This window comes from Schistocerca gregaria, chromosome 7 (assembly GCF_023897955.1).
Source record: "Schistocerca gregaria isolate iqSchGreg1 chromosome 7, iqSchGreg1.2, whole genome shotgun sequence".
In the NCBI taxonomy this organism is placed as follows: Eukaryota; Metazoa; Arthropoda; class Insecta; order Orthoptera; family Acrididae; genus Schistocerca; species Schistocerca gregaria.
In genome coordinates, this window is record NC_064926.1 from 274,731,843 (window position 1) to 274,758,769 (window position 26,927).

General features: G+C 43.6%; 1 protein-coding gene across 1 annotated transcript in view; it reads right to left on the reverse strand.

The window, feature by feature from the left end:
- Positions 1-1,288: 1,288 nt before the first annotated feature.
- LOC126281456 (cytochrome P450 6k1-like) overlaps positions 1,289-26,927 on the reverse strand; it is a 60,181-nt gene continuing 34,542 nt past the window's right edge. The window contains exons 4-8 of the mRNA XM_049980441.1: positions 25,221-25,425; positions 19,606-19,736; positions 10,468-10,692; positions 7,608-7,856; positions 1,289-3,138 (exon numbers count right to left, since the gene is read on the reverse strand). Coding sequence (XP_049836398.1) covers positions 2,957-3,138; positions 7,608-7,856; positions 10,468-10,692; positions 19,606-19,736; positions 25,221-25,425 — 992 coding nt within the window. The 3' untranslated portion in view covers positions 1,289-2,956. The remainder of the gene's footprint in view (positions 3,139-7,607; positions 7,857-10,467; positions 10,693-19,605; positions 19,737-25,220; positions 25,426-26,927) is intronic.

Genomic DNA, 26,927 nt, shown 5'->3' on the forward strand with positions numbered 1-26,927 from the left:
GTGCACACTGGATTTCTTCCCCTCCTTAGCCGCCGTATCCCTAAGGGGTCCCATTACGCGCCTAACATTGGAGCTCCCAACTACCAGTAAGCCCACCCTCTGCGATTGCCCGGACCTTGAAGGCTGAGAATGATCCTATGAAACAGGGCAGGCAGCTGCATCTGGCTCAGCCAGAGACAGTGCCTGAAACAGGTTTGTCAGACGCACCGGGGAGGCTTTCTGATCAGCCTCCGGGGACGCCTTTTGCTGCCTGCCACGCCTTGGAACGACCTCCCAATCAACCACAGGCGAGGGCTCAGCCCCACTGCGGGCAGCAACCGGGGCAACCACAGCGGCAGACCGATCTGGGGACAGACGAGACGTGGTTGACATCCCCGTGATACCCAAGTAGCCGTGAAACTTGTAAATTCTGTTGTTACTGATTTTGTAAATTTTTGTGGGGTTTAAAATTCGAAAGTGCACTATCTTTCATTGTTTAAGAGAATATCTTGAAGTGTCATTCTCATTGTGTTATTCATTAATAGCTTTATGGTGGTTCCTATAACACCTCTTTTGGAAGAAGGCAAAATAGTTGTGTGTTTCCTGAAATATTATCTTCCTCAGTATTGTCTGAATTCCGCTGAGGCGATTAACAGTTGTAATAAAGTCTCTTTTCTTTCTGGATTTCTTGAGTTCAGAAATTTACCACTCCTAGCTCCAAGTTACAGGCCATTTCACTAGTATTTCGAAGAAATTATAAATTAAACTGACGTATACAGATCATTGATCTAAAAGTCTGGTCTAATTAGGATTTTGCACTATGCTACAACAGTACTGAAAGGGGAATAAATGACATATATAAAAGTTACGTCATTGCCTCATGCCTGAAGGGGTCTTATGAGACCTTTCGGCATGTGATCTGTAATTAATTTCTGTTGTTAAGCTTGAGCATTGTATAAACCTTTTTCCCCTTTTTTCCAGGATATGACTTATCAGATTTCCTTTATAACTATTTTTTGGATCCACCAAAATTTTGCAAATCAATCCCATACATTATTTAAAAGTACATACGATATGTATTTTCTCTTGTATAAAATGAACTAGTTCGTACAGCTTCCTTAACTGAAATATAGTACTTCCGCTAGTTCTTGTTCGAACGACAAACCAAAGTCGATTTTTTTAAAAGAAAGGTATTACTTACTTAATCTTGAGTTGCACTTAAAGGGGCGAAAAAGAATCCTGGTAGTAAGTTGATTGGGAAAGATTCTGTAGTGCATTTTTGGTGTGCAAGTCAGTGTAAAAGAAATCCTTATTTATTTTTGACAAAGATTTATTTTAACATCATACAATAACACTTACAAAACAGTTGATATCACATGAAATGGCAAATTATGACAGATATCCGACAGTTAGAATCATTCTGTTCCCATATAACGGACGGTGAAACGTGCAATGGTGGAGGAATTAGCGGCGAGAAGGAGATATCAACCTACATGACGCCCAGAGGAGGGCCTATGGCTCGTCAGCGGTTGCAACTCAGTCTCCACGCTTTCCTTCCCTGACTACACAATCTCACTGAGATCTTGGCCTCCGCTGGCTGGAGGACTACAGCGAAAGGTCATTGGCGGTTAACAAAATCATCAGTCCTGCCAGACTGTTGAAACTCGATCTGACGGATTCCTGCACAACAGCCCTTCGATTGCGGTATCGAAATAGAGCATTAGGACTTAAAAGAACAGAAATTGGTTTAAATTGAGACACAATGTCGCGAAGGAGGCACAGCATCCCTTTCAGATTGTCTCGTTTCGCTAAATAACAAATATCCACTTGTTACGCGTATAAATGCTTTTTTAACAGAAACAGAAACAAACGTTGTTCAAAGTATCGTGTAAAGTGATGAAGCTACAAAGTAGCATCAGCAGTTGACTCGATACGTTGTGTGAAGTTTGATCCTGATATCGCTGAGATGGCCCATGCTCGGACCGCGTCAACAAAGCATTTACGAGTATAACAAGTGTATACGCGTTATTTAGTGACATTAGACTACATTAAGTATATGTACCTAGTATAAAACTTTTATTTCTCACTCTTTGTACTTCATATTTGCGATCCTACTACTATATGCTACGAAACTGACAAGTAAGTTTGAAGCGCAGATTCTTTGTATGATGAAAGTGATGCTGTTGTGCCCAGCACCAAGCACAGTTTCGTAGCATCTGAAGATCCAACATCTACAGAATTTTTGGTGCAGTTAAGCTATTCAGTACATAACTTTTACCTCGATAGTTCTATGAATTAATGTGTGATAGATGTTCACCTACTAAACCACTACACATTATCCATATGATTTACTAAATACAGTTGTTATCTGCCTAGGCACGCCTAAGGATACTGTATTTGCGAAGTGAATTCGTCCATCATCCGTAAACTTAATTACAGTGAAACTCTGCGACGCTGTAACATATTCACAAGCAACCTGATATCTGCCAACCCCAAGCGCCGTTGTGCATTCACGGCGACCACATCGCCAGCTTCCCCTAATGTGTACAGTGGATCGTCACCTAGATCGGCAGATCCAAAAGACAGTAAGGTTAGCTCCTCCAAAGGTGGTCCGAGGACAACGGGTCACCGCTGGTGGACTGCATGCACTTCCCCAAGTCTTGACGCGTGCTCTGCATTCAACCACCTGGAAGTCAGAAGTGTAACCTCCTCGAAAGAGGACCTGAGGGCTGTGGTTGATCGTCGGGGGACTGTAAGTAGTTCTCCAACTCCAGATGCGTGGGAAGTACCCAGCCGCCTGTAAGCCTAAGCCAGTTGTTCCTCCTGTGTACAATGGATCATCACCTGGCGCGTCAGATCCAGAATACAGAGGAGGAATCTCCTCTGAAGAGGGCCCAGGGTTAGCAGGCCGCCATCGGTGATCTGTACGCAGTTTGTCAAGTGCGGACGCGCGGTCAGCGTCCAGGCGTTCGAGTGCCTACGCAGCGTCGGGCGCGCGCTTGAAACAGAGCGGGATCCCGCCCACTGTTCCAGTCATGAAGGAGTATTTGTTGAAGCGCAGCGGCGGCGTGGGCGTGTCCTCGGCCGGCACCACCTGCAACCCGCTCGATATCATCTTCACCAGTGCCAGACGCATAACCATTTGAGCGAACCGGGTGCCTGCAACCAATAAATCCGCCACTGTGACGAGGAATACTGCACTTGGCAGAAGGTTAAACTTCAAAATGAATGATAACACAGGTAGTACTAATGTAATATTCTACAATATTTATTATTTATTTCACAAAACAATTTTTGGCTGTTACGCCATCATCAGGTATAAAGATAAGTAGGTGCTGACAGATGTGAAAATTATCGAACTATCAGTTTAATAAGTCACAGCTGCAAAATACTAACGCGAATTCCTTACAGACGAATGGAAAAACTGGTAGAAGCCGACCTCGGGGAAGATCAGTTTCGATTCCGTAGAAATGTTGGAACACGTGAGGCAACACTGACCTTACGACTTATCTTGGAAGAAAGATTAAGGGAAGGCAAACCTACATTTCTAGCATTTGTAGACTTAGAGAAAGCTTTTGACAACATTGACTGGAATACTCTCTTTCAAATTCAAAAGGTGGCAGGGATAAAATACAGGCAGCGAAAGGCTACTTACAATTTTTACAGAAACCAGGTGGCAGTTATAAGAGTCGAGGCGCACGAAAGGAAAGCAGTGGTTGGGAAGGGAGTGAGACAGGGTTGTAGCCTCTCCTCGATGCTATTCCATCTGTATATTGAGCAAGCAGTAAAGGAAACAAAAGAAAAATTTGGAGTAGGTATCACAATCCATGGAGTAGAAATAAAAACTTTGAGGTTCGCCGATGACATTGTAATTCTGTCAGAGTCAGCAAAGGACTTGGAAGAGCAGTTGAACGGAATGGACAGTGTCTTTAAAGGAGGATATAAGATGAAAGCAACAAATGCAAAACGAGAATAATGGAATGTAGTCTAATTGAATCGGGTGATGCTGAGGGTATTATATTAGGAAATGAGAGGCTTAAAGTAGTAAATAAGTTTTGCTATTTGTGGAGCAAAATAACTGATGACGTTCGAAGTAGAGAGGATATAAAATGTAGACTGGCAATGGCAAGGAAAGCGTTTCTGAAGAAGAGAAATTTGTTAACATCGAGTATAGATTTAAATGTCAGGAAGTCGTTTCTGAAAGTATTTGTATGGAGTGTAGCAATGTATGGTAGTGAAAATGGACGTTAAATAGTTTGGACAAGAAGAGAATAGAAAAACTTTCGAAATGTTTTGCTGCAGAAGAATCCTGAAGATTAGATAGGTATATCAAATAACTAATGAGGAGCTATTGAATAGAATTGGGTAGAAGAGGAGTTTGTGGCACAACTTGACATGAAGAAGGGACCAGTTGGTAGGACATGTTCTGAGGCGCAGGGGATCACAAATTTTGCATTGGAGGGCAGCGTGGAGGGTAAAAATCGTAGAGGGAGACCAAGATATGAATACACTATGCAGATTCAGAAAGATGTAGGTTGCAGTAAGTACTGGGAGATGAAGAAGCTTACACAGGATAGAGTAGCATGGAGAGCTGCATCAAATCAGTCTCAGGACTGAATACCACCACCACAACAACAACAACATATAGTGCAATGAAATTTTGTTGGATCAATGATTTTAAACCAGTGCATCTACAGAGTATCTCCATTCCCAGAGATAAAAAATGTTAACATTAGGTTTAGGAATAAAACAAGAGGGATTATTCCAATGTAAAAGCGTTGTAAGATTGTTTAACTGAGATAAAATATGTGAAACATTAACTAATTAACTATATACAAATTACAACGGTTGTTCATAGAAGAAAATAAAGTGAACAATGAACTCTGGTCATGTGTTCCAAAAATATGACTGAACAAAATAATCTTGCCTTTAATAGGTCCTAAATTACATACAGATAATAACTGAAGCAGCTGTGATTATACAAAGTAATTTTTAACACAATAAGAGAATTTAAAGTAAATTCAGTAAAGCAACATGAGACTTATGAATAAGAGGGGTAATTTACAACATGACCTGGATGCGATTACGAATAATATCTGCAGTTAGAATTGGCGAGTAAGACAACTGTATCTGGCCATTCAGGACTAAGGTTTGGTTGACGACCATATGTTTATTAATTTCCATTACTTCAAGATAGCCCATTTTCCTTTCTTTATGAATGTGATGTAATACTTTATGTTTCACATTGTAACTTTAGCCTTCTTTAAGCAAGTGGTCTGTAATAGAACTCTTTCATTTCCTAAGTGTCTAACTTCTAAGGTGTTCCTTAAAGACAAGATTATTTTGTTCAGCCAGATCTTTGCAACATAACACCAAAGTTTATTATTCAGTTTATTTCCTTCTATGAACAACTGTTGTAATTTGTATATATTTAATTAGTTAGTATGCCATATATTTCATCTTTGTTAAATAATCTTACATAGGATTAACAGTGAAATTACCCCTCTTCTTTTATTCCAGAATCTAACGTTAACATTTTCCATCTCTGGAAATTGAGATACTCTGTAGATACAACAGTTTAGAATCTTTGAGGTAATAAAATTTCACCGCACCATATAAGTACCTTTGCAGTAGCCAAAAACAACTTTGTGAAACAAATAACAAATATTGTAGAATATTACATCAGTGTTGTAAGTGTTTTCTTTCATAATGTATAAAATATTCCACTAATAACTGACAGAACAGTCAATCAATACAAATAAACTTCAAAACATGAGAAAAGTAATACGATGGAGAAATTATAGAGAGAGATTACCCCCACATTAGCTGTCAAGCAAAGTTAAAACTAGTAAAGCAAACACCCATATAGAGCAGCGTGTACAAACATACCAAGTAATAAGTTGGACCATTCTGTTTCATGGAGGGTGAAAAGTGCCAGAACTGTTTATAACCTGGAAGTACAATATCTAGTATGTAGCACAAAAAAGTATACAGAAAATATGTATACGTTAATATTTGCAGTAACTGCTCCTCAGTTGCTACTTCAACTACGCTTCTCACAGGTGGACAGTAAACGCCTAACGCAGATGCTATATTTTTATGGATTGGTCGGCTTAAACGGAGCGCCATTCTCCCGTTTGTAAGAGTAACGCTGACTGGCAGACTATTTCTGACGCAGTGAGATGGAGGAGTGAGGGAAAGACAGCAGATGATGTACCCTTTCGCTGTTTGCGTGGAGAGGGGCCGTTGCAGTGACGCTCTTGAAGCGGGAACACGTAGCGGGAGCTAGTGCACTCTTGCGTGTACACAGAGAGCGAGGAACAAAGTCTCTACTTAGTACTGCACTGAGAGAGCACCTCTGTCGCTAGCGAATCGGAATGATACCCTATACTGAGTTGCTCGGCATTAAGCGTTAGTTCACTGTGTTGGCCGCGACACTTAATGTGCGGTGTGAACACAGACATAGTGTTATTTAGCGCCTGCGAGCGAACATTGAGTGGCATCGCAGTGGACTGGTTATCTGACCGGTGTACCAATAGTTAGACTAGGGGCAGACAGAAGTCATTGACTTCATCAAGGCGTAGTGAGAGTTCGATTGGTGAATGTCAATCCAGATAGAGATAGTTCTGTTATTTTTCAGCGGAGAACGACGCAGGCAGCAGTCGTCGCAGCTCACGGTATTGTGCGCTACAGCGTAGGTGAGCCCCATCTTTCCTCCATTAGAAATAAAATACTTCATTCATGTCACTCCGTTACATTTCTCACGCGACAGCCTCGACTGTACTTAGAAAAATTCAGTCGGATAATTATTCAAGTTGAGTAGGTATAGCTCTCAGCCATTCTGCCGAGAAAATAACATTCTTAAAGAAAAGGGATAAAAGAGCTTTCCCACACTTTGTATATAAATTTCATTAACAGGTTCCTATACATAAGAGGTAACCTCATATTCCGAAAAAAAACAGAAATTTGTGTATTAGTTAATAAATAAAAGTTTCACATGATTTTCTCAGGTTTTGCAATAAATAATATTTTCCATTCGTATAATGTTTTTCTTACACTAACTAGCAATACTCCAGTACCCAAGTATGCCACTAGTTACGTAAGAAAATAGAATATTTTTGTGTCTTTTCCTTACAGCGGTCGACTCCAGAAAACATTTATTGCTGAAAGTTTTTCAGGCATTTCTTTTTGGTACGTTAGGAGCGTCGAGCGTCTGTCTGACACCTGTAGTAGTGTGGGGTGGAAATTACTTCTTGCAGGAGCCAAAGGGTACTTGTCAGGTCAATCCGTTGCGCAACTCGTCAACAAAATAACACACACACACACACACACACACACACACACACACACACACACACACACAGTGAACAAAAGGCGAACGACTTTTATGATCAAGTCAACGGCGAGGCCGTAGATTTGAACACATTTCTTTGGGGAAAGGCAAGATTTGCTAAAGTTCCCTATTACAATGTCAAATTCCTTTGACATAATTATTTGACATATCACCTTTGACAAAGAAATATAGTATAATACCGGCATAAGATGCTGTTGTTATGCTTGCTGGTTTGGACCGTATGAAAAATGTTGACTTTCCTTCCGTAAATAAATGAAGAGAGTAAAATGGTTACCAATGCAGATGCGAGGTCCGTCGCCGAAGGGCAGGTAGCCCTTGGGTCCCTTGCCGACCACCTCCGGAGCGAATCTCTCCGGGTCGTAGCGGTCGGGCTCTGGGAAGAGGTCGGGGTCGTAGTGCATGGCCATGACGGGCACCACGACCGGCGTGCCCTTCTCGATGCGTAGTCCGGCCACCAGCGAGTCGCACGTTTTCACGCACTCGCGGTCCAGCTGCGGCAGCGGCGGGTACTTGCGCAGCGTCTCTGCAACACCGACCACGGCAGCGTCACGCTCTGGCCAGCCGACAGCGGCCGACCACCAGAGGCAGAGTCCGCCTCACTAGCTGCCTTACCCCCTACTGACAGCGCGAACATAGAGACTAGCTAAATGTACATCTACACCTATACTTCGCGAAACACTCTTGAGAGTGTGGCAAACGTTATCGCCAGTACATCTACATCTTCATGGATACTCTACAAATCACATCTAAGTGCCTGGCAGAGGGTTCATTCAACCATCTTCACAATAATTCTAACAATAATAATGTTATTCCAATCTCGTATAGCGCACGTAAAGAACGAACACCTAATCTTATCTGTGGGAGCTCTGATTTCCCTTATTTTATTATGGTGATCGTTTCTACATATGTTGGTCGGCGTTAACGAAATATTTTCGCATTCGGAGGAGAAAATTGGTGATTCAAATTTCGTGAGAAGTTTCTACCGCAACGAAAAACGCCTTCTTTTAATGAATCCACCGCAAATCCTGTAACATTTCAGCGACACTCCCCTATTTCGCGATAATACAAAACGTGCTGCCCTCCTTTGAACTTTCTCGATGTACTCAGTCGATCCTATCTGGTAAGGATCCCACAACACGCAGCAGAACAGTAAAAGAGGACGGACAAGCGTAGTGTACGCAGTCTATTTAGTAGATTTGTGACATTTTTTAAGTATCCTGGCAATAAAAAGCAGTCTTTTATTAGTCGTCTGCACAACATTTTGTATGTGTTCCTTCCAATTTAAGTTGTTCGTAATTGTAATTCCTAGGTATTTAGTTGAATTTTCGGCCTTTAGATCAAACTGATTTATCGTGCAACCCATGTTTAATGGATTTCTTTTAGCACTTATGTGGATGACCTCACACTTTTCGTTATTTAGGTCCAATTTCCAGTTTTTGCATCATACACATTTCTTTTCTAAATCGTTTTGCAATTTATTTTCATCTTCTGATGACTTTAATAGGCACGTTAATAAATATCGATAGAGCACATGTCCCAACAGACTAATTTGGGACCGCCCAATAAAGGAGGCACGTAAAATCCCGATTTAAAAATCATTTTGCTCATAACGGAATACAAGTCGACACTTTCTGTCGGCACTGGACGTCTCGTGGAAGACGTGCTGAGCAGTATTTGTGTGGACTGGCTTTAGCTACACACTGCAAAAAAGAAATTGTAAACATCTGCCGAAACAATAGAGAAAATGCGCCTCACGACTCTTAGAACTGACACCCTATATATACAGGGCTATTCAAAAAGAAAGAACGCATTTCATACATTTATTGCTGTCAACACAATTCCAACGTTCCTGGAAAGAGAAAAGTTCAAATTTTTATGCATTCAGTGTAGACACCATGTATCAATACAGTGGCTCATTTCCTGCCACACACGAAGCAGCTGATCTCTCGTTATCGAATTCACAGCTTCAACAATGCCATATCGCCGACTTTCAAATGTGTCAGACATAGAGGGGATAAGAACGCAGTCTATTACGTAACTAAACTAAATTCCTCCCGAACAGGCCACGAAGGCCCAATGGTACCGACCGGCCTCCGTGTCATCCTCAGCCCATAGGTGTCACGGGATGCCGGTATGGAGGGGCATATGGTCAGCACACCGCTCTCCCGGCCATATGTGTTTCCGAGACCGGCTTTTACGTAACTCCACAGATAAAAGTCACAAGGTGTGGGTCTGGAGACGTGGGAGGCCGCCGGCAATGAAGTTCTTCTTCTGCTTCTCCTCTTCCATTTGAACGTCCTGGAATGGTGTCATTCAGGTAACGTCGGACGTGCGTAGATAACTTCTCTAAGCACGTACAACGTTACCTGTATGCTTAGAGAATCTCACATATCTGGACGTTTACCTCTGGGGTTACGTCAAGACGTTGGTGTACGAATTCCTCGTAGAATGGGACGAAGAACTGATTACTAGGGTCTAATCTGCCTGTCTCCTGGTACAACGGACACCAGGGACCTTTGAGAGAGTGCGGCAGAAATTCATGCGCCGTTGCAACACGATGATCGTCATACTGAACAACTAATTTGAGCTACGTTTTTGTTATGCGGTGTACGCTTTATATGTCTGTAACACAATAATTACTGTGGTGTGCGTACTGTAAGACCTTCGGTACACACACCATCAGATTATTTGACTTGTCGCTCTAACGAAGTAGGCGAGTGTCAGCAATATGTCTCGTGGTCTCTAAGGCAGCGCCATCTCGTAGTGCGGAGATGGACGAGCGCTGCGCCTGGGCTGTTTTGCTTAGCGGGGCCCGCTCTAGTGGGAAAGTTGTGTACGCGCTGACTACGCGGAACTATGTACACAACAATTATGCATTTCCGACTATTTCCCTGTCTCAATATAATGGGTTGCGGACAAACTACCTCTTCTTTCAGTTTGACCTAAAAGGTTTGAGACACACTGTAGATGTCTGCTTAATTGATGGACCTAAGTTTTCACAATTTAATCTGCTAACACGCCTGAAGCTATGAGTTACAAAGATGGTTTAGGATCCTCCACCATCTGTATAATTTCTATTCTCAGCGTTTGCTGCACACTGTGCGGATGAAAGAGAGGCCCGTGGGTGTACCGACCTGCGATGCACATGTTGAGGTAGCGGATGTCGGCGACGGTGTCGTAGGTGAGCGGCCCCTGGGGCGCCTGGGCCAGCGCCTCCAGCACCTCCGCCCTGAGGCGCTCCTGCACCTCCGGGTTGTGCGCCAGCTCGTACATGGTGAACGTCAGCGCCGAGCCCGTCGTCTCGAAGCCCGCCGAGAAGAACACCGATGCCTGCGCCACCAGGTCGTCGCCTTCGAAGTCTGCAGTGGAAAATACAACAAGTAAGCGCCGTCACCTATTTGTGGTCCCACAGGTTGGTTGGTTGATTTGGGACACGGGACCAAACAGTGTGGTCATCGGTACCTCAGGATTAGGGAAGGAACGATGGGGAAGGAAGCCGGCCGTACCCTTTCAAAGGAACCACAACGGCATTTGCCTAAGGCGATTTACGGAAAACCTAAATCAGCATGGCTGGGCGCGGGTTTGAACCGTCGTCCTCCTGCATATGAGTCCAATGTACTACGAGCTGTGCCATCTCACTCCGTGTCGCCCCACAGAAACTACTGTGTGTCCGAGAATTTCATATATTCCTAGAGCAAAACAGTATATTCTGTACTGGAGTACGTATACAGGGTGATCCATTGATCTTGACCGGGCCAAATATCTCACGAAATAGGATTCAAACGAAAAAAACTACAAATATCGGAACTTGTATAGCTTGAAGGGGGAAACCAGATGGCGCTATGGTTGGCCCGCTAGATGGCGCTGCCATATGTCAAACTGATATCAGCTGCGTTTTCTTAAATAGGAACCCCCATTTTTTATTATATACTCGTGTAGTACGTACAGAAATATGAATGTTTCAGTTGGACCACTTTTTTCGCATTATGATATATGGCGCGGTAATAGTCACAAACATATGGCTCACAATTTTAGACGAACACTTGGTAACAGGCAGGTTTTTTAAATTAAAATACAGAACGTAGGTACGTTTCAACATTTTATTTCGGTTGTTCCAATGTGATACATGTACCTTTGTGAACTTATAATTTCTGAGAACGCATGCTGTTACAGGGTGATTACCTGTAAATACCACATTAATGCAATAAATGCTCAAAATGGTGTCCGTCAACCTCAGTGCATTTGGCAATACGTGTAACGACATTCCTAGTTCTTCTTCCGTAATGTTCGCACATGCATTGACAATGCGCTGACGCATGTTGTCAGTTGTTGCCGGTGGATCACGATAGCAAATATCCTTCAGCTTTCCCCTCAGAAAGATATGCGGGGACGTCAGATCCGGTGAACGTGCGGGCCATGGTACGCTGCTTCGACGACCAATCCACCTGTCATGAAATATGCTATTCAATACCTCTTCAACTGCACGTGAGCTATGTGCCGGACATCCATCATGTTGGAAGTACATCGCCATTCTGTCATACAGTGAAACATGTTGTAGTAACATCGATAGAACATTACGTGGGAAATCAGCATACAGTGCACCATTTAGATTGCCATCGATAAAATGGGGGCCAATTGTCCTTCCTCCCATAATTCCGCACCATATATTAACCCGCCAAGGTCGCTGATGTTCCACTTGTCGCAGCCAACGTGTATTTTCCGTTGCCCAATAGTGCTTATTATGCCAGTTTACGTTACCGCTGTTGGTGAACGACGCTTCGTCGCTAAATAGAACGCGTGCAAAAAATCTGTCATCGTCCCGTAACTTCTCTTGTGCCCAATGGTAGAACTGTACACGACGTTCAAAGTCGTCGCCATTCAATTCCTGGTGCATAGAAATATGGTACGTGTGCAATCAGTGTTGATGTAGCATTCTCAACATCGACGTTTTTGAGATTCCCGATTCTCGCGCAATTTGTCTGCCACTGATGTGCGGATTAGTCGCGACAGCAGCTGAAACATCTACCTGGGCATCATCGTGGTCGACATTTAACATGTGACAGGACACTTCCTGTTTCCTTAAATAACATAACTATCCGGCGAACGGTCCGGACACTTGGATGATGTCGTCCAGGATACCGAGCAGCACACATAGCACACACGCGTTGGGCATTTTGATCACTATAGCCATACATCAACACGATATCGACCATTTCCGCAATTGGTAAACAGTCCATTTTAACAAGGGTAATGTATCACGACGCAAATACCGTCCGCACTGGCGGAATGTTACGTGATACCACGTACTTATACGTTTGTGACTATTACAGCGCCATCTATCACAAAGCGAAAAAACTGGTCCAACTAAAACATTCATATTTCTTTACGTACTACACGAATATGCAATAAAAATGGGGGTTCCTATTTAATAAAACGCAGTTGATACCCGTTTGACCTATGGCAGCGCCATCTAGCGGGCCAACCATAGCGCCATCTGGTTTCCCCCTTCAAGCTAGACAAGTTTCGTTGTTGGTAGTTATTTCGTTTGATGCTTATTTCGTGAGATATTTGGCCCGATCACTATCAATTGACCACCCTGTATACAAGAACTCGGTATCCAGTTATGAAACGTCCCCTTTGAACAATAGTACACGACTGTGCTTAAACTGACACACAATAGTTTTTAGCGCAACGCAATCTGACTTTCAAAAATCCCTACGAAAGAATGGCCCTGACTAACATTAACTTATACGTTTCACAAATCACTTACCTCACAAAAATCTTCGTTACTGAAGCTACTGCAATACAGCGAGCGCCACTACTGCCAGCTAAATAAAAGATTCAAACTACTGATAGGCATAGTTAGCAAATGAAAGATTTTAATAGAGAACAAACAATGTATTTACCTTAATAGTCATAATATATATATCAGTTCATGACATCCATTCTTACAAATTTCAAAACTCCGCCATCTCTCTCCCCACATCCACCACTGCTGGCGGCTCACCTCCAACTGCGCAACGCTACTCGATGTTCACATCCAGCTGCCGCTGCCCAACACTACAATGGCAGACAACAATGCAAACCAGCCACAGACTGCACACGGCACAGCCAGTGATTTTCATACAGAGCTCTACGTGGCGGCTGCGTTACCAATATAAGAATCTAAACAGCCTACTTACACAGTGAATCTACAGGGCGTTTCAAGAAAATTAGTAAATATTTCAAGAGGCGGTAGCATAGCCTAATGGACAAAGTACAAGCATTTTGAATACTAGACTCACTGGGTGATTGGGCTGAAGAGTTTCTAGCAATCAGAACACAGTAGTTTATGTATATAGACTGAACGGGCGAGTAAAAATTTGTACAATGGCCGGAAATCGAACCCGAGTATCCTGCTTATTAGTCAGATGCGCTAGTCACTTAAAAAAAAACTCTTTTTTCTTAAATCTCATTTTGTTCGGTATTGTTCGTTGCATTTGTTTGAGGCGGATTTCTCATTACACCCATTGAAGTTCATCATCGATACATTCACTCTTTTTTTTTTTTTTTTTTTTTTTTTCCTGACCGAACACGCTGAGCTACCGCGCCAGCGCCACTAGGCTACCTCATCGCAGCTGTTCCAATAAACTGCACATATTACCCTGGCACGCCTCCCTCATCCGTCCAAATTCTTACTGTCGCTCCAGTCTACTTTAAATTGCCCTTACACACGAACAGAATTGTCGAGGCTTTCCATGTTCTGGAATATCACTTCAACATGGAAAGTAAATGTAGGATCCAGCCTGAAACCCAGGTGAAGATACTTAAGCAAATATTAAGTCACCGCTTCAGTCTATACCCATAAAATCATATCTGTATGAGATGAGTAAAGTCTCTGAAATTTCAGAACACAGTATGTCATTCTGAACGCAAAGAACTCTCATGACGTAAAAGTAGTTTTGACGTGACACAGAGGACTGTCATAAGACCATTACTTTTCACAAGATATATAAATTACTTACTAGGTAACGTCGGAAGGTTCATGAGGCTTTTTGCGGATGGTGCTGTTGTATACAGAAAAGTTGGGACGCTATAAAATTGTAGTGAAATGTGGGAAGACCTGAAGAGGATTGACGCTTGGAACAAAGAGTGACAGTTGACCCTCAACATAAACAAACGTAACGCATTGCTAACACATAAACAGAAAGACTCTTTTTTGTGTGGTTACAAAATTGCAGAACAGTCACTTGAAGCAGCTGCTTTCATAAAATATCTGGAAGTAAGCTTACGGAGTGATTTGAAGTGGAGCGACTACATAGAATTAAAAGCGAGTGAGGCAGATGCTAGACTTAGATTCAGTGGGAGAATCCTCAGGAAATGTAGTCCATCAACAGCGTAAATAGCTTACAAAACGCAAGTTCGACCAATACTTGAATATTGCTCGTCGGTATGGGATCCGTACTGTGAAGGACTGATACAGGAAATAGAAAAGATCCAAAGAAGAGCGCCAAGTTTCGTTACAGGTTCATTTAGTGAGCGCGAAAGCGTCACAGAGATGCTCAAGCCAGTCTAGTGGCGGACTCTGAAAGACAGGCCTTCTGCATCATTCACAGTAGTCCTCTCAGATTGTTTGCAGACGATGAAGTCATCCACCGTCATGTTAAGGCATCAGATGATCAAAACGAGTTGCAAAATGATGTAGACAAATTTCCGTATGTTGTAAAAATTGGCAATTGACTATAAATCATGAAAAGTGTGAAGTCGTCCATATGAGCACTAAAAAGAATTCGCTAAATCTCAGTTACACGACAAATCACACATTTTTATAGGACTTAAACTCAACTGAATACTTAGGGATTACAATTACGAATAACTTAAACTGGAACAATCACATGGATAATGTTATAGTGAAAGCAAACCAAAGACTGCCATTTATTGGTAGAACACTTCGAAAATGTAACAGATTTTCTAAAAAGGCTGCTTACAGTACGCTTGTACGCCATCTTCTGGAGTACTGCTGTCCGATATGGGATCAGTATCAGACAGAACTGACGGAAGACATCCAAAAAATTCAAAAAAGGACAGCTCGTTTTGTATTATCGCGAAATAGAGGAGAGAGTGGCAAGTTTTTCGCTTCGGCAGAACCATCACATGAAATTTCAATCACCAACTTTCTTCTAAAAGTCCGAAAATATTTTGTTGGCCCCAACCTACATGGGAAGAAATGATCATCATAATAAAATAAGAGAAAACTGAGCTCACACGAAAAGATTTAAATGTTCGTTTTCCCCGCGCGTTGTTCGAAAGTGGAACTGTAGGGAAGTAGCTTAAAGTTGATTCGATGAACCACTGTAAGGCATTTAATAGTGAATTACAGAGTAATCATGGGGTCGCAGATTTCCATTATGGTCTACTTTTAAAATACCAGGAGCATACCGTCCTAGAAAAGATAATCAATATGTTGCTTCCTCCTATGTATATCTTGCGAAAAGACCATGGAGATAAAATCAGAGGTTCAAGCCCACAAGGAAGGTTACCATGAGTCGTTCTTCCTGCGAACCATACGCGACTGGAACAGTAAAAGGAGGAAGTGCACTGGTGCACAAAGTACTCTTCGCCACACACCGTGAAGTGACTCATAGAGTACAGATGTAGACGTAGACTAATACGAATCAAACGATTCATACTCGGTGGGGAAAGTAAAACTTTTCCCTAAAATATTTTAAGCACCTTAAGATAGACAACCCAACTTCTGCACTCGGGGCAGCTGGTGTAAGTGGGATTGCCTATCTTCATGTGCGTGAAATATTTTATGGAGCAGTTTTATTTTGCCAACTATGTATACCGTTGAGTCCCATATATATTTGTAACAGAGATACAGCTATTGGAATGTAAACTAAAAGGCGGCGTTGGTGACCAAGAACAATGAGAAATTCTACCGTTGCATCTTCTGGCGATTGTTTGCTTTAGACGATGTGTCACCTGATGACCAGAATATACAGGGTCCCTATTATGGCTCTAAATGGTTTAAAATGGCTCTAAGGACTGTGGGACTTAACATCTGAGGTCTTCAGTCCCCTAGACTTAGAACTACTTAAACCTAACTAACCTAAGAACATCACAAACATCCATGCCCGAGGCAGAATTCGAACCTGCGACCGTAGGAGCAGCGCGATTCCGGACTGAAGCGCGTAGACCCGCTCCGCTACAGCAGCCGGCCCCTATCATGATGGGAGAACTTACCTACCCATATATCCAAAGGAATCTCTTCCGCCGCCGGCCGCAGTGGTCTCGCGGTTCTAGGCGTGCAGTCCGGAACCGTGCGACTGCTACGGTCGCAGGTTCGAATGGTGCCTCGGGCATGGATGTGTGTGATGTCCTTAGGTTAGTTAGGTTTAAGTAGTTCTAAGTTCTAGGGGACTAATGACCACAGCAGTTGAGTCCCATAGTGCTCAGAGCCATTTGAACCATTTTTTTTAATCTCTTCCGCCAATGCTCGAACCTCATTTTCAAGAGAGTTTAGATAACGGTTCGACTTATGACGATGCGGTAGCACAACACTTCCATTCAAGTGACTGTGTGTCATACCACACCACATATTTACACAGAAACATTGTTCAAAATGTGTCCCCACAAAGTCATGCGGGTTTCCGTTGGACCAACGTCGTGAGTTATGAGTGTTACTGGCATTATCACGAGTGGAAATGGCTTCATCATTAAACACTACTACACCTACATCTACATAATACTCCGCAAGCCACCTACTGGTGTGTAGCAGAGGGCACTTCTGGTGCCACTAACTGGTCACTCCTTCACTGTTCCACTAGCGATTGGCGCTTGGGAAGAATGATTGTTCGTAAGCGTCTTTATGAGCTTTAAATTATCGAATTTTCTCGTCGTGGTCATTTCGGGAGATGTATGTGAGAGGAAGTGCTCTCTTGAAATTGAAAAATTAAGCCTCTCTCTCATGCATAATGACTCTCTTATAGCGTCTGCCACTGCAGTTTGTTGAGCACCTCTGTAACGCTCTTGCGCCGCCTAAACAATCCCCTGACGAAACTCGCTGCTCTTCTTTGGACCTCTCTATCTGTTTTATCAGTGCTACCTAGTGAGGATGAACGATATTCAAAATCGATCGAACAAGCGCCTTATATGCCACTTCTTTCGTGGCTCAGTTACATTTCCTTAGGATTCTTCCTATGAATCTTAATCTAGCATCTACTTTTCCTACTATCTGCTTTATGAGGCCATTCCACTCAATATCACTCTAGGTAGTTATTCCCAGATATTTTACAGTAGATAATGTTTCCAGCAATTTGTCATCAATAGTTTAGTTCAACAGTAGAGGATTTCTTGTCTTATATATGCGCAATATGTGACATTTATTTACGATAAGGGCCATCTGCCAGAACGTGCACGATTCATCAGTCCTCTGCAGCTGAATCTACAAATCGATACTGTCTTCGGCTTTCTTATAGACAACAGTACCATCTGTGAACACTCTTAAGATATTCTGATGCTTTATTCTAATCATTTATATATACTGTCAACAGTAACGGTCCTATCACACTTCCTTCGAGTACTCCGGTAATTATCTGTACATCTGTCGATTTTGTTCCGTTAGGAGTTCTGTCTGCAAGGAATTATTGAATCCAGTCGCAAATCTGATTCAATGCTCGATAAACACGTGCTTTTTATGACTAAACGGCAGTGCGAGACGGTGTCAAATGCCTTCCTGAAATCGGGGAACACGGTATCAACCGGAGCGCTATGAATCTCATGCAGGAAAAGTGCAAGTTGAGTTTTGCAAGATCTTTGTTTGCGGAATCCATGTCAATTTTTATAGAGGAGATTGTCGTTCTCCAAAAACGTCATAATAAAATAATGAATCACTCGACGATTTGCAACTAGCCTCTGCCTTCGTCTCCGTCTGGAATGTGCTGCATCTGCTGCAGTTGAAAACGATAGATACGCAACGTTCGCGACAATCTCGTCTATGGAGTACTAATACATGTAGAAATTCTACACGTGGAATATGCTCCACCAACTGAATAATGCCTTTAACTTCATTCACACCTTTTTTATTTGCAAGTTCAGATGAAACAGCGTTGCTGCCCGCTGCAACAGTCTCACGCAGTGTTCTGGACACACCAGGTAACACCCTTCAATTTGGTTCTCTGCAGCTAGGAAATCATACACTGTGTTCTCTTCAAGCTTTCGTGGACACCTCTAAAATCTCTGGTGTATTTCGGTATCCAGGAGAAAAATAAACTACACATGGAAACCTATGTCTGAAACCATCATCCAAAAAGGCAACAGAGCATGGCATTCATAGGAGACAAGGCCTGTTTATGCAGCAGCTAGCTGCATCTTCTCCACCGGCGCTGGTGGCAATCAGTCGCGATCACTCAGCAACAAACAACATTGCGAGACGATTCACCAGTGGTCCGTCAGCGTACACAGTAACGTTTGCTGCCACTTCGACACTTTGTAGCGTCATTGGATGACGTTTCCGGACACGATTTTTCGAGGTCTCGATTTTTCCTCAAGAGACCCTGTACAACTCCTCGAAGTTCGTCACAACATTCCTGGGACGTCCTGTATAGAACCCCCCCCCCCCCCCCCAAAAAAAAGAAAAAATGCTACCATTAACAAAGGATCAACCAAAGCAAAACAAGATCGACCACATCCTGTCTTATAGAAATGTCATAAAAAAGACGTAAGAAATTCAGTTAGTGAACAACGTCAATTAGTGCGATAGTGATAACGCAAAATAAAGGACATAAGGCACATGAAATTGTATGTTACTCCCCTGAAAATCTTTTCTTCAATATTATCCAAAAATAATAATTTCTTCTAATTTTTACGCGTCTTTCTGATGTAGTGAAGTCTTCAAAAGCACTTGTAGCTATGTTTTTAACCTCCTTCCTTATTTTCTTTATCGAGTGATTGGAATAGCTAGCGATTCCTGCAATCCTCTCAAGCACACATTTTAATGAAATTTTTGATTCCTCGTTGGCCACTTGCATATAATAGTAGCCGTCTGATTAAGAGGAACCTTTTCTGCTCCCTTGGAGCGCATGAATACTGTGCCACGCTATGTGGCAAAATGATAGCAATTAAAATGTTCGAAGTGTGCGGGTCAGCAGGCGACAGACAGATCAGTTGGGCCACCCTTTCGAACAATGGGATGGACTCGCCCCGCAGTCACAACAAGGATGCGTTTCTGCGCCGGCGACACCGTATTTTGCAAGAAATCTCCTCGTAGGAATACGCAGGTAGAGGCTTACCGAATAGTCCCTTGTCCTTGGCCTCCACATTGCTGCTGTCCTTCTCCTCCCCAGCTGGCGAGATGACCCCCTTGTTCTTCAGCTGGATCAGCAGCTCCACGAAGTCACTCCTCTTCTCGCCGCTCTGTTCCCTATAAGAGAGCAAACCGTTTGGTGGCCTTACATTTAAGCAGACACAAGGCGTTGTGAGAAAGCTTTTGCACAGGGTGATTGATTTCCACCGTGTACCAACTCGAGGGATTGGTCGATGAGAGAATACGGAACAAAAAAGGTCTAATGGACTTATGTCCGGAGATGCATGGTTTCCATGTAGAGACCATTTATTCAACCATACTTTGTTACAGAGACTGCGGTTTAATACGATCTGCACCACGGAGCCACAGTTAAAGTGTGTGTTGAGAAAATTTGTGGTAAGTTTCTATGGGACCAAACTGCGGAGGTCATCGGTCCCTAGGCTTACACACTACTTAATGTAACTAACGTACGCTAAGGACAACACATGCCCGAGGAAGGACTCGGACCTCCGACGGAGGGAGCCGCGCGAACCGGGGCAAGGCCCCCATAGACCACGCTGCTAACCAGCGCGGCCAGGATGTTTTGAATATGGTACCATGTGCCTCAATGCATGCGTGTATGCGCCGTAGCATTTTCTGTCTCACACGTTCACATCAGCCAGGCTGCATCCGAATAGTGTCAAGGGTAGCACCAATACGCTGCTCAGTGTCTCAACATATGGATTGGGCTATGCATACACGATACTTTTGCGATGGCCCTATTACCAGAAAGAGCACGGCTTGAGATCCGATGACCGAGCAGGCCATGCAACTGGACCCGCTCGTCCGATCCATCGACCAGGGGAGAGACAATTGAGATGCGCCCGGATGTTAGTATCAAAGTGGTCTGGAGCACCATCATGTAGCATCAACATAACTCTTCGAATCATCAATGGCACTTCTTCCAGCAGGCGAAGAAAGAAGGAAGACTGTTCCCAAACTACGGCCGTCAGTTATACCGGCCCACATATTACGGCTCCGCCGTGTAATAACTAGTGACAATACTGCTCCCGATGTTGAAAGTCTGTCGCTAGTAAGACCTGGACACGCTCCAAGTAATAAGGGTGTCATGGGGAATGTTCCACACAGTCGTTTGGCTTACCCTATACTGAAGGGCCAACTGCGTCGGACAGACACGGCGGTCGCCTTCCACAATTTTGCTTCAAGTCTGATTTCGGGTACATCCTTCACGATTTCTTGCTTCGTGAAAACGGCGTGACACTGTTGCAAACATTGAATGCTGTGGTTGTTGTCGTCGGGGATAGGTCTCCATAATCAACCTCGCTGCCCACCGCCCACTGCCGTTTGCCTTTCCGTAAGTAAAGAAGCTCTCGATTTGAATAAGGAGCCACTGTGTACAACGCTATATCACATCCACTACAAGGTGACTCAGCGAGAGAAGTGAATGGGACACAACAATACCAATTACTATGGCAGGAGAGGGTGCTAATGGCATGACGTATAAGGAACAATACCACTCTCTAGGAGGAAACCATGCGTACTGTAATTGTGGCTGCATGGTACAGCGTGTATTATACAGCAGTCTCTGCAACTGCAACAAAGTATGAGTGAATAAATGGTCCCTAGCACGGAAACCATGCATTCCCTGAGATCAGTTCTTTAGACCTTTTTTGTTCCATATCCTCTCATCGATCAATCCCTAGAGTCTGTACATGGTGGGCAATATCACCATGTGTAGGTATGGCTCACATCCTATTCCATGATATGAGAAATGTCAGCTGTGTACCAAACTCCTCGTCACTGACCCATTGTTTTATGCTAGTAAGAAATAAATACAATTCACAGCAGAATTTGTGACTGTGTACAATATTTGTTTCGGTTTACTGACCAGTAGGGTTACTCGACAGCTGAGTAGCAGGAACGAGGCTGATCATGTGACTAGATATAACCATGGCCATCAACAGAAATTTATCTCGCGGAGAGGGGTCAAGACTCTAAAACTGCCATTTTTGATACGAGTGTAAACGAGCTGGTCACTTTCAAGATATGCCATGTCACATGAACTGAATTTCATAGGTGACACAAAAGAATTACCGATATTATATCTCTGACAATTGATGGTTACCCACACAATATTTGTTGTAGGTAGGTTGCCTCGATACTTAAAGGGTAAGAATGATTTGTTAATTACCTTAAAAGTCCGCTTTTTGTGTTACTAAAATGATCATGGACATGATACATTTTTGAAGTTGATCTGAAGTTATATCTTAATAGGATTAAATCTTACCTGTATCGAATACAATGATCAGTAAGTTAGGAAATAAAATAGTAAAATATTTAGGAAAGCTATTTTTATTCCTATTGCAATAACATTGGATTGGTACTGAATATAAAAAGTGTGAAGTATGAAGAAGTGAGAAATGAGAAAATACTGTTGGTCATAAACAAAAAAGATGCCTCTGACGAATCTACCTCGAAAGTGAAGATGCACCAAACAAATTTTTAAAAAAAGACAGGTTAAAAACACCGCTGTTATCCACTAAAAATTGCCTTGTTACGGTTGAAACAAACACCTGCTGTAAAGCACAGTTGTGTTCTTCGTGTAAAACTAAATGCAGTCTCAGCAAGCTACGACAAGCATGTTATGTTAACCGGGGACCTAGAAACGACGGAGAGGCTCCGTCCCCGCCGCAGCCGCAGTGGTCGACAACCCCACGACGACTACGGCAGTCCACTTCATCCCTCCGCCGCCCCACACCGAACCCAGGTTTATTGTGCGGTTCGGCCCCCCGCCATCCCTCAGGGAACGTCTCACACCGGACGATTGTAACCCCTATGTTTGTGTGGTAGAGTAATGGTGGTGTACGCGTACGTGGAGAACTTGTTTGCGCAGCAATCGCCTACATAGTGTAGCTGAGGCGGAATTAGGAGAGACAGCCCGCATTCGCCGAGGCAGATGGAAAACCGCATTAAAACCATCCACAGACTGGCCGGCTCACCGGACCTCGACACAAATCCGCCGGGCGGTTTCGTGTCGGGGACCGTCGCTCCTTCCCTCCCGGAAATCGTGCGTTAGACCGCACGGCCAACCGGTCGGGCTACGATAAGCACAGTTTGTGCACAGACGAAAGGTTAAGTTCTGCGTTGACGGAGAGAGCGCCGGCCAAGTACGGTACTACCATCTTAACGTCGTGCGGTATTGAAAAGAGGAAGGTTTCATTCCAGAAGTTCCTGGTAGCTTGTCCATGTGTTGGACTGTTCTTTGTCTGTACCCTGACAAGGACAAGTAGGAGGAATCGACAGGAAATGGACTAGGAAAGGGGGGGGGGGTCAGCTTTAATCACCGTGAACAAAGATATCGTGATTAATAGTTTTTCCGCAGGTTGTTGACCGCCATTTCTTCGCTTTCATTGCACACCACGAGGTTGTGGTTCGGTTAGGACATGAGTGCAGAGATGTTATTGCTTACCGCACATTTCAAGTAAACGAGGTGTAAAACCGGGACAAGGATCAGTCCTATTTCACGTCTAATTTGCTATTTATTGTTAGGACCAGGTATCATCGTAAAATAAATGAGTATGGGTGTGGTGTCACCGCCAGACACCACACTTGCTAGGTGGTAGCCTTTAAATCGGCTGCGGTCCGGTAGTATACGTCGGACCCGCTTGTCGCCACTATCAGTGATTGCAGACCGAGCGCCGCCACACGGCAGGTCTAGAGAGACTTCTGAGCACTCGCCCCAGTTGTACAACCACTTTGCTAGCGATGATTCACTGACAAAAAACGCTCTCATTTGCCGAGACGATAGTTAGCATAGCCTTCAGCTACGTAATTTGCTATGACCTAGCAAGGCGCCATTATCAGTTTCTATTGATATTGTAAATCATGTACCGTCAAGACCGACGTTAATCATTAATGGATTAAAGTTAATTATTCCACCAGCTACGTCCATTTTTCTGAAGTCTAATTTCCTTGTCCTGTTCCAGACCTCACGCCAGCCTGCGTGAGCTAAAACGCGTGCCTTTCGGCCTCCTCTAGTAACACGGTGTTGGCTCTCCTGCCAACCACAACAATGAGTCCGTCGCTGTATGGTTTAAAGGCCAAGGAAATTGTGTCGAAATAAAAGTGGATGGTGATCTTACCTTTCATTATAGAAACTGAAATAAAGTACCCTTCCTTCTCTAGAACGCGTCGTCTACCGCGGTGCGACACTGATCACTTAAAAACGGCTGTGTACTGAGCAGAGAAACCACTTCCAACACTGCTCCGCGTTACATACAACAACACTTCAGCACTTGTGATGTGACGCGCTGTGTTTGCGTATCGCCTTCAGCAGAGCTGATATGCAACACTGTCAACAGACAAGTAATTGTAATCGGACTGTAACTACAGCGTGCGGCGCTTAAATCCGGACAAATTTCAATTTGAATATCCCACCATACCGTAGCTCCGCCGGAGGACGCGACTGTCGTTCTTGAAAACGACACGCATCTAGTAAACAGTCAGACCCTCAAAATGACCGAGATGTTGCGGACAAGTGCGGAGAACCAGCGAAGAGCAGCGCTTATGGAAAGTCTTCGCGCGGTGCGTTCGCCCACTAAAATAGTTCCATTCTTCGGCTACCCGAGATCAACTGTTTACGATGTTGTGGCGAAGTATAATGCTTCGGAGAAGTCTGGGGAAGATTCTGCTAACGCGGCGAGGAAACCTCATTCGAGGAAACGCGTGTCACGAACTACGGCATCATCGAAAAGGCTCAGGTGCTGATTTCGGAGGACCCGAGGCAATCGCTGAGGAAATTTGTGTCAGTGTCGAATGTCAGTGAGCGAACAATGCGTCGGAGGGCAGAGGAGGACCCCATACGAGCCGTTTAGTCTAAAACTGGCTCTCGGACAACATTCTCATGTTCGGCCAAATGAGTTCTGGCCCCCGGATTTGAACCCCCTCCCCCTCCATCCCACGACTACTATGTTTGGAGCGTAGTCGAAAGAGTTACGAAAGAGACGAGGCACCCCAATGTCGCATCTCTACGCACCGCTATCGAATATGAACAGCGCTGATTTAAAGAGTGCGTGCGATCGCTTCAGGACAAGATTGGAGGCTGTCATTGCTACTGAAGGCGCGCAGTCCTGAACCGTGCGACTGCTACGGTCGCAGGTTCGAATCCTGCCTCGGGCATGGGTGTGTGTGATGTCCTTAGGTTAGTTAGGTTTAAGTAGTTCTAAGTTCTAGGGGACTAATGACCACAGCAGTTGAGTCCCATAATGCTCAGAGCCATTTGAACCATTTTTTTTTTATTTCAAAACGTTTGTTACTTTCTTGACATCTCTCGTATAGTTATGTGTAAACAGAACTACAAACGTACCCATTTGAATATGGAAACCTGAAATACTTGTATACTAGACCCGACTGTGAGAATAAGGAAATGTACTTTATTACTAGATCACCAACCAGATTTTGAGGCGTAAATACAAATGTGATCTAACTTGACTTTACCGAATAATACACTGGTGCTGGTGACTTACTAGCACGTGCTAGGTAAGCTGTTGTTACTGACAATGTCTGCAATATTGTGAACTGTACGGTGCGGACGTAGCTTACCTGCCCCTGATGACTTGCCACAGTGAGTTTCTGAGGAACTTGCTGGTCTCCGACTGGAAGAAGCTGAAGCCCAGAATGTCACTGAGCCACGGCGTGTAGAAGATGCCGTGTATCTCTGTGCCACGAGCCCTCGTAAACTCGAAGATCTTGCGGCCGAAGGCTCGGAAGGGGGACTTGGGGTCGCCCATAGCATTTGAGTTCACGCCTGTACATAAAAAAAGGTTATAAGTGACATTGCGCTTTATACAAAGTTGAATCGTTTTGCTACGTTCACTGAAATTTTAAGCAGTATCTATGCAACAATATATAGCTGTTTCTATGTACAAGATTATTCTTATTAATTTTTAAAACCCCCAGGGCGACGTGGATGATTTGGAGAAAAGTAATTAAACATAAGACACGTGAGGCGGCAAATGCTGGAAAATAGCTCAAAAGTGGATAAGATATGTTGAACATGTGCAAAACTCTGTCTCGAAATCTGGCAGAAAACCCAACGAGATTATGCTCACATATAGAGTGCACCAGCGGCAATCAACACCGGCATTGCGCAGTAGCAATGCTTATGTCGCTGATGGCAGTGCCACTTAAGTAGTGTTACTAAACACGGTTTTCCGAAGTTCCTTCACCAAAGAAGATCAAGGAATTATTCCAGAATTCCGATTAACAACAACTGCCAACATGACTAACATAGACGTAGATATTCTTGGTATTGCGAAGCAGCTTAAATCACTCAATAAAGGCAAGCCATGACGTGATGCCGTACTTCGCCGTACATTCGGCCGCTGGAATATCGATCCTCCCTTCGCCGGTAGGTGGCAGTGCTACCAGTCATCGGCAGAGGATGTCAAATTGATTCCATACTTTTAGATTTCCAGAGGGCTTTTTTTTTTTTTTTTTTAATGAAACTTCGTAACCACGGAGTGACCCCTCAGTTGTGATCGACATTTCATGAGAAGATCTTGTCTCAACGATAAACGCCTTTCATTTAATGATTGCCATCCAGATTCACGTATCACATGCGTGGCACTCCCTCCTCCCTTTTGCAACAGTACAAAAAGACGCGCCCTTCTTTGAACTTTCTCGAGGACGGACAAGCGAAGGGTAGGCAGTCTGTCCCATTTATAACTGTGTTGACAATAAATCCCATTTTTTGGTTCGCCTTTCCCACAACATTATCTACGTGATCGTTCCTATTCTGAATCTGATTTGTGTATTCATTTCTTGATCTCCCTCTAAGTGATCGTTCCAATTTAAGTTATTCGTAATTGTACTCCATAACTATTTAATTGAACTGACAGAATTTAAATTTATGCGATTTATCATGTAACCGAAATTTAGCGCATTCCATTTGGTACGGTACTCATGTGGATGACTTCACAGTTTTCGTTATTTAGAGTCAATTGCTACTTTTCGCTCAAGCTGTCATCTTGTCTAAATCATTTTACTATTGGTTTTGATTATCTGATGTCTTTACTAGACGGTTTAGTAACACTACTTGAGTAGCACTGCCATCAGCGACATTATCATTGCTATTGCGCAATGGAGGCGTTGTCTCTGAGCACTATGTGAGTTAACTTCAGAGGTCATCAGTCCACTAGAACTTAGAACTACTTAAACCTAACTAAACTGAGGACATCACACATATCCATGCCCGAGGCAGGATTCGAACCTGCGACCGTAGCGGCCGCGCGGTTCCAGACTGAAGCG